The 9,539-nt window shown below is 32.6% G+C and overlaps 1 protein-coding gene across 2 annotated transcripts; it reads right to left on the bottom strand.

The window, feature by feature from the left end:
- Window positions 1-5,984: 5,984 nt before the first annotated feature.
- On the bottom strand, window positions 5,985-8,003 carry LOC129299240 (uncharacterized). Of its 2 annotated transcripts, none has more exons than XR_008590524.1 (3): window positions 7,758-8,003; window positions 6,868-6,938; window positions 5,985-6,552 (listed from the first exon to the last, which is right to left on the bottom strand). XR_008590524.1 is itself a non-coding variant. In XM_054937706.1 (3 exons), exons 1-3 carry the CDS (start codon window positions 7,507-7,509, stop codon window positions 6,218-6,220), a joined length of 417 nt encoding a protein of 138 aa, XP_054793681.1. In that variant the 5' UTR covers window positions 7,510-7,578; the 3' UTR covers window positions 5,985-6,217. The 2 variants fall into 2 exon arrangements, 1 of the variants encoding a protein (XP_054793681.1); XM_054937706.1 differs by lacking the exon at window positions 7,758-8,003 and adding an exon at window positions 7,499-7,578.
- Between the last annotated feature and the right edge of the window lie 1,536 nt (window positions 8,004-9,539).

The following is a 9,539-nucleotide window of genomic DNA, read 5'->3' as shown; positions in this document are numbered from 1 at the left end:
AATTGGTATGCATGTAAATTAAGATAAATTTAATTATATTTATTGTTAGCGGTTGTCATAAAAAGAATTAAGAACTGACGAGCAATGGAAGTATGATACCTAGACATAATGCAAAACTTGATTAATGGAAGATAACATGTTGAATTTGATGATAGATAGTAACCAACACAGATAAATTTACATGTTCCATTTTGGGCTATGATATAGCAAAGTGTGAGTTCATTTTTGCACCTATGATCATCAACAGACATTGGTTATATTATGCACTCAACCTAACATATGGTGACATGTATGTGTTGGATTCCATGGGAGATAGAATGTATTCTCATCACCGGCAGGCAGTGGACTATTTAGTGGATCTGTCACACTCAACTAGACAATATATCCTAAATGATACAGTCAACATGGTTCAAGTAGTGGTATGTTCCCAAAGTCTATATATGCAATGTCAATTTAATAGTAATTGTAATATTTAACACTATTTTCATACAGAAAATGAAATTTCTAGACATAATGAAGACACTTAAACCTCACATCTGTGAAGATAAGGATGACTTAACAGTGCACCTTGTGAAGATGCTAACCTAACCAGATTTGTAAGTTTAGGTTTTCCTAGTAAAATTGACTTAGAGTACATACTAACGAATCAAATAACTTTAGGTTAGTTTACGCAGACACTCTTGTGGATTGTATGTCATCTATTAACTCCGATATTAGGATAATAAACCTAAGAAAGAATGAGGAGGAAAAACTGTTCTGACATTTACTACAATATGTAACCATTCACTTTACTTTCTTTTGTTCTCCATTTTATTATTAATATATTGTTACTATATTTTCTGAGACACAGTCACAGAACGAAAAGCACATACTCATAAGTTTCTCTACCTACAGGACCAGCTCAACAATATGCATAAAGACATTGTATAGTGGCTGATTATCCATCCATGAAACAGAAACCTCTCAATCATTTTAGCTATGGTCAAGGTTCCCAATATCTTGGGAAGCTACCAAGATTATCTTTGTATAGAAACATGAGTATGAATACCTTAGTGTAGAATTGCTTAATTTTGTGACATGGAAAATATGTGGACTATTGAACACAAAAAGTTTATAGTTACTCCTAAAGTTCAACTCTTTTTAATGAGTCACCAGTGTCATCGAAACATGCTCACCTCAACATACACATATGTAAATAGATAGATATGTGGCGCACATTTTTGTTTCCTTTCCTCTCCCCATACCCATGCAATTTAAATCATATACAATGAAGACATCAAATGAAGACATCAATTTAGGAAGTAATAACAACTTAAAGAGAATTAAATGTATAGGAGAACAAAATTGATGAAATGAAGACATCAAAGTAACAACAACTTAATATATTATAGTCCTAAAAAAAGCATGAAAGAGTTAAACTTGCCATTAAATTCCAAATAGTGGAGAAAAAGATATGAAAATAGAATCAAAAATCTTAAACATAACCTTGCTACCAACAACCCAAAAATAGAGAATTGATAATGTTTGTCCGTAATATTTGCACATGTTAACCTTATATTTGTATCGCAATAATCATTCCTTATCCACACTCAAATTGGAAAATATTTTCTTAAAAACCACATTGTTTGTGTGAGATAAAGATTGGTTCCTTGAATTATGTATCAACACCTTCAACCCATCTACGTAAGACAAAGCAACATATAACTGCCCATGAGTAAATACAGGACTTGATAGGTAAATACTAACATTTCCAATGATTGTCCTTGACTTTTATTAATTGTCATAGCAAATGATTGTACCAAAGGAAACTGATGACGTTTCAACTTAAATGGTAACTTGCTATCAGATAGATTTAAATCCATTCTATGTATTAGCACCATGTCACCTTTATTTGATCCATTTAGTATTTTAGCTTTAATCGCATGTCATCCAAGATGACAAATAACCAATCTTGTCCCATTATATAAGCCCGCTGACTAGTCATCATTTCTAAGAAGTATCACTAGCATACCCACCTTTAAAGCTAATCGAACTAGAGAAAGTCCTGATGAATTAATGTAGTTCAAGAATTTAGGAGGATATAATTGATCAAAAACATCATTACTCTGTGAGATCAAGATAGAATCAGCGCTAAGGTTGACGCATTCATCACTAGGGAAAATTGAGCAAACATAATCATTTAATCTAGAAATAACTTCATTAGTGGTTGATAAAATAGCATTAGCAGTGAAGTATTTAGGATCATTATACCTTTGATTCAACTTTGGATACACACTACGAAGTATACTATCAATTGGATTCACTAATATTGGAATGAGAGTAAAAGAAGGTACATCTATAAGGGTACAACCATCAGTCACTTCACCTATATTGCCATCACTAACATCCAAAATCCATTTTGAAAATTATTTGATTCTATCACAATCTTCATTAGATTTATTTTGTAAACGCATGTTTTGAGTTAAATGGAATATCGACAAAATTGCCATAAATAAGATCGATTGATCACACACTCAACAATGTCTGCCCTAATGCCTTTAGGAATGAATGGTAGAGCTTGATGAAAATCTCTACCAAGTATGACACAGTTACCTCCAAATGGATATAGATAGGAATCAGAATCATCAACGTGCATGAGATCATGTAAAGTTTTGTCAATTGCTTCAAGACAATAACATTTAATCATTGGAGCCTTATCTTAAATAATAAAGGTAGCCTTTCTAATCAATCATACAGTTGCTGAGTTAAAAGAAATATTACATGTTGAATCTTTAGTGAGGTCAATAGGAATATGAAAAGCAGAATGCGCTATATGGCCAAAAAGAGGTAACATTGCCACAATCCCACTTGATGCAACAGTTAGAATAGCTTGTCCTTATGCATGAGTGTGTGCACATAGTGCTCTCCAAATGAAAGTTTTGATAGTACCACCATGTCCATAAATAAAAAAAAAGATTTGATCTCTTGTTACCAATAGATGATAGAATTTTATTATATACAAAATGTTGCTCATCATTCATTAATGACACCATGTTATCTGCTTGGTACGCACGCACACACCTCTCTATCTTGATTTAATTTCTGTAAAATATAACAATTATCTATATTTGATTGGAAATCATATGTTGTTGGAGTAGGCATCCCTGGATAATCTGCAAGTGTTCTGCCATTTTTTCTTAATATGTTATCAATTTCCCACAATGCAATTGATTCCTTCTTTTCAATCAAAATCCTTTGACCTGTGGCATCAATAACTAATCAATATAAGGCTTCAAAAATCAAAGGCTCTTACACTATGAAAGAAGAAAGAAAAACGTGAGACGAGGGGAAAAAAACTCACACACAATAATAATAATACTTAGTAGTATAAGCATGCCAATTCATGTAATAATGTGTGCACACCTAGGGGGAAAAAAGAACCAACCACTAAAGAAACTAAGGAAAGCAAAATCAACATAAATACCAGCAACATCAAACAAACCAAATTACAAAAATCTAACGTAACAAATCCACTATAACATTATCTAAATTACCTGACTCAGAAGTTGCTCGAGGCATGGATAAAATATCATCAACCAATAGTTCCTTAGTCTAATTCCATGCATCAAGTAGTTGAGATAAACATTGTGACAACAACATCTAGGCAAAAAATTGTTGTAATAACTTACTTGTTGCCTAGAATGCTGCTTTCTTAATAGCTTCAATGTATTTTGTGTCATCAAACAACAACTCGATAGCATAACATGCTGTATGAAACATTGGGTGAACGACACCATCAACTGTTCGTAAATCATCAAAAGATGTCGGTCCTTTCACTTTATTTAATAAGATATGCAAGAAAAATAATTCACCAAAATTAGGATGAACATGATGGAGGCAACCAATTTTAATACCCTTCTTACGTCCTCACTACTCCCTATTCCTCCGATCATACACAAACTTTGAGGGGAATTCACTATATGTTAACTCTCAAGCCATAGCATTGTAACGATTACAGCCCAACCAAGCTATCATTATTAATTCATTATTCTTTGCACGTTCCAACACAGCATTGACATCATCTAAATTAGTATACATTACTAATTGTTCTCCTGGGAGGTGAAACTTCAACCTTTCAACTGTAGGGTATTTATATTACACATCAAAAGAAAGTATACACCATGCAACTTTGCTCGACGAAACATAACAACAATTGTAAAATTGCTGGATCTCATCATACATCATTTCACCACCCACCTATTCATTTCTTGCATAGAACCTAACAATAACACGATCATTACTTTTACTAACATATTTAAATAAGTATTTAATAGACCATGAATGGTTCTTCTTTTCCATATTTATATGGGCCTGAAATTTTAGCAACGATAATACATTATATGGCACAATGTATTTATTATCCAACGGAACTCCTTTCTTTTCTATAACTCTACCATCGTTACGTCATCTATATGTAGGATAACCATCTTCATCAACAGTGGTTGTCTCAACAAACTTCTTTGGAAAGTAGCACATACACCTACGACCTCGCATACAAGGTGACCTTGGGTTTGATACTCCATATGGACTGTGGACCATATGATCCCTCATGAGATTAAATAATTGTAGATTGGTTTTTGTATTAGAATCTCTACTGAAATCACTCAATCAACATCTTCTGGCATTTTTATTTTGTTCTGATTGCCCAAAACAAAAGTATATGCACATGTGGTAATCCTTTCTTTTGAAATTCTATTATATATACAACTACACAACACAAATGCCTCATGAGAACAACAAGCAATAAAATGTGTCACAAACAACTCCTTTGACAACAATAACTAATACTAAGTAGAACTTAAAATCCATTACAGCAAAACCCAATAAGGACATACTATGAATAGGAAATTAAAAAAGATGGAAAAAATTATAAAAGCACATTCACTTAATGGAGGGGGAAAAAATACAAGCGAAACATTTGATATTAAGACAAACTAATTTTTAGTATGTGGCAGCAAATCAATGCTACATTCACTACCAAAAACAATTCTTAAATTATTTTAATCACACTTACATAGAACAGGGTAAAAGTCACACACCTGTAGAGACAACCCTAAAGGGCTCTTCATCTCGAACAAACAGTAACAAAGATTGTAACTTCATTTCAAAGACACGGCTAATAATATCTAGTCGGTCAGACAGATGAACAGATTCCTTATCACAAAATTGTTTAATTTCATGCCATGATGGGTTACAAGTAAATGTAATGAATAGATCTGGATAACCTTTCCAATGGCAAATTGCCATCGCATCTTGATAATTCTCAATCAAGTAGCGTGGCCCACTGATAAAAGATGATGGCAATATAATCCTCTTGCCGGTGAGGACCGCATTCATTTCTCCTTTGTGAATAGCATTAGCAAGATTCTTGTATTTGTCAACATGCAACTTAGACTAATTATACCAAGTAAACTTCAATCGTTCGGCTTCAATCATAGTATACCCATTGACAACAAATTGTTGGAATAACCGACAAGAGCAAAGCAATATTGACAAAATATTTTGTCTAGTCATTAACTTAAATGACAAATACTCTTGAATGGAAATGGCTTTCACACAACCATTAAGATTAGACAAGGTAGCCCTCGCGTGATGTAATGAATCATTATACTCGCCACATCCATAAGGAAAAAGCACAGGACATTGCAAAGGCAAGTATAATGGGTGAAGTTCATTTATACGAGTCAGTTCACTAGACCTTTTCTCAATAATGACATCTCATTCACCATAACACTCATCAAAATCCCCAACAATCAATGCTACTACTTCTGAAGCAAACGGCATATTATAAGTTCGGCTATCACCTGAATATTTACTAACCAAATGCACCCTAATATTACTTGATTCATTAATCTTAACCATTTCAAAAGCCAGTCGATACATCTTGACTAACACATTATACTCATTAAACATCCTCATCAAATTTTGCACAATGCGATAATCAAGATTTGACACATCACCATTTGCACTATGCAACATGACCAGTATAATCAAGAAAATGATAATGGAAAACAAACAAATCTAAAAAAAATCCAATTGATGCAATGAAATCAAGAAGCAGTGACAAAATGAATTACCTGACAACAGCCATTCAATTAGCCACCTCATGTTCAGTGTCATACACATACAACTAAGAGTACAATGGAGCTAAACCTTTTACTAGCAAAAAACTTCCAATCTAATAATAGTTTTGACTACTTAACACATATGAGAACGGACCAGATCCAGAGAAAACCCTCATTCTTCCACCCATTGAAGTAAAAGAAAACATGTTATTATATGACCAAATATTCGATAAAAATTGCTTGCACTCAAGTAGTTCTCTATTGAAATACAAATCATGCAAATATGAGGGCGGTAATGAATCAGGAGGTAGCATCACTTTCCCTTGTGAGCAACATAGTGAAAACAGCAATCGACCTCTGTGAGGACCTTTCTTCACCCTCTCATTAAACCAAAGTAGTGCATGACAAAATCCACACTCATGCATTGCATCACCTTCATCAACATAACCTATTAATGCCATCAACCCAATGGAAGCACAACAATTACTATCATCATGTAATGTTAGTTGTAACATTAAAACACAAAACACTATAAATGGAAAAAACCACACCCAGTAACATTGTGGAAGATACACACCTCTGATTATACAAAACATAAACAAAAAGTAGAAAATAAAAAAAATAAAAATAGGAGAGAGATAGCATAAGGGAAAAACATTAGGCTAAAACGAAAAAAAAGAGCAAAGTCAAAGAGCAAAACGAAACATGCTCAACAAGTTTCAACATTAAAAACCAAATTCAAATAGAGATACAGACAGCGTACTTGATTCCTCCTCAAGGGGCACTACTGACAGAGCCTTGCTTGAATCATGACCTTCACACACACGTCCTCCACTGCATAACAACAACCCAAATGAAAACAAAGCATGAGTAAAATACTTAAAGTAGACAAATTCATGAAATGAGGTACCAACGCATCACCCGAGAAAAGAAACCAAGAAAGCTATGCTAACTAACCTAAAATATTTACAAAAGAAAAAATGAACCCAAAGTTTCTCTACTCACTGACAAAAAATAAACTATAATATGCAGAAAAAAAATCAAACAAACAACCAAAAACTTGTAAATCGTGGCAAATAAACACACTGACATGTAATAGAATAACAATCCCCAAACATAAAAGTTAACAAACAACAAAAACTATATGACTTTTAGGATAAAACCTAAATAACCTTGAAGATAAATTTTGATTAACGGTTCTACCTACAACATATCGCCCTCAAATACCCTTTAACTTGCAATGCCCCTTACTTTCCAATACCCAACAATATGAATCAAATCAACAACACAAGAGAAGGCAAATGCCACACAAGAGGGAAAAAAAACAAATCATAGCTGAGGTTGACCAATATTTGTTATATCCTCAAGAGGATGTTCACGCCTCAACCCATCACCTTGGCCACATGAAGATTCCTCTTGATGAGACACACCACTTAATCGAAATCGATCATTGGTACCATAACCATGAAAAAAGTACTCTAGTCACATGAAAAGGACCCAAAAAAATATATTAATAATAATAATAATAATAATAAAAGAAAAGAAAGAAAAGAAAACAAACCAAAAAAGAAACATATGAATATACACCAGGCATAATCCCAACTCAAAGAGAATCACGAAATCTATACATCTAACGAAACAATAATCTCCCACCATTCAATCCATCTTGAACCCCATTCTATTCTTCGGATCCCATGGCAGAGAAGAAATCACAGTGCCTTTGAAGAGGGCATCTCTTCCTTGCCGAAACCAAGGCTTCAACATCGTCACTACCGTCGTGCACCGAACCATCTCCCGCATTTATCCCACCTACATGAAACAAGCAGAATCATGAGAAAGAACAATGCAATGCTCATGCCAAACCCAACAACGAAATGTGGTGACATCCATTAGCCATAACAGAAGAACCACACACCGCACAACCACCACACGATCACCCTTAGCAAACTAGAACATGAAATGGGAAACACACCAAGAGAACACCTTGACCTGCGGAAAAAATAGGAAAGACACGGCGAAGAACAGGGGGAAAAAACCACAAAGGAAAACAATAAATCGAAATAAGAATACACTAACAACAACCACGGGGGTCAACGGACTCGACACCACAAATCAGCAAGTACCTACTCCAGGCAGCCTAAAAATGAAAGACAGCCAACACAGCACAATATTCATCTTATTGCGCCAATAACCTCACAACGTGTGAACCCCGAAAGTGGTAACCGAGAGACGATGATCATTCAAATATTTCCCCAGGCAAACCCACGTGCAAAGACACCGCCCACAAAGCCAATTTTTAAAATTCAATCCCTTAGGCGAACCCACGCAAAATGACACCACCCACATAGCCAATTTTTAAATTTTAAAAGACTATATTGATAAGGTAAATAATGATTTAAATAAATGGAAACAAAAGGTAGCCAAAAATTTCTAGGAAGCTTGCCAAAAGGCAACACGTGCGAAAGGAAACCAACCAAAGGCAACACGCACAAAAACACTGTTCAAGGACTGTTCACGGGGACTTCCCAAATTGATAAGGATTATTGATAAATAATTATATATCTAATAAAATAATATAATTGATTATTAAATAATATAATTTTATTATTTTAATACTTAATCGTATATAATTCATTATTCACAACATAAAATAATAAAAAATTTAAATAAATAATAAAAAATATCACTTCCTTTTTTATTAGAAAAAATAATTTAATAATCATTAGAGTGGTGACGTTTTAATAAAAAAAAAATGCCACCTCTCTCCTATTACATATTAAAATAAAATATACTAAAATTTCTTTAATTAATTGAAATAAAGTTAATAACTATATATTTAATAAAATAATAATTGGTCATTAAATAAAATAAAGTATCAAATTCTTCATTTCTTAGAAACTATACAATTAAAATATTAAATAATTAAAATATAGTTAAATCATTATTATGAAATATAATAATTAATACTGGTTATATATATTTTAATTGTTTATTATCTTTAATAAAATTAAATAACATTATTAAGTGTTAAATAAAATAAAAATGTTGTCAAATTTTTGTAAAAATTACAACAGACAAAGGTGGTGATTTTTGAGGACCAATCACCACCTCTGTTAGACTGTAAAAATAGTTTTAATAAAGCTATAAGAGAGGTGGCGTTTTCAATTCCTGAAAATGCCACCTCTCTAACTCAATTTAAAAAAATTAATAAATAAAATTAAATAAATTATTATATATATAATAAAATAATATAATTAATTATTAAATAATTAATTTATTATATAAATACTTAATCATATATAATTCATAATTCACAATATAAAAAAATAATAAAATTTAAATAAATAAAAAAAATATCACTTTCTATTTATTGGAAAAATATTTTATAATCATTAGAGAGGTGTCGTTTTTAATAGGTACAAACATCACTTCTCT

This window comes from Prosopis cineraria, unplaced genomic scaffold (genome assembly GCF_029017545.1).
Source record: "Prosopis cineraria cultivar Desert tree isolate PC_DT_omini unplaced genomic scaffold, ASM2901754v1 PC1093, whole genome shotgun sequence".
In the NCBI taxonomy this organism is placed as follows: Eukaryota; Viridiplantae; Streptophyta; class Magnoliopsida; order Fabales; family Fabaceae; genus Prosopis; species Prosopis cineraria.
This window is presented reverse-complemented; position numbering and strand designations above follow the sequence as displayed.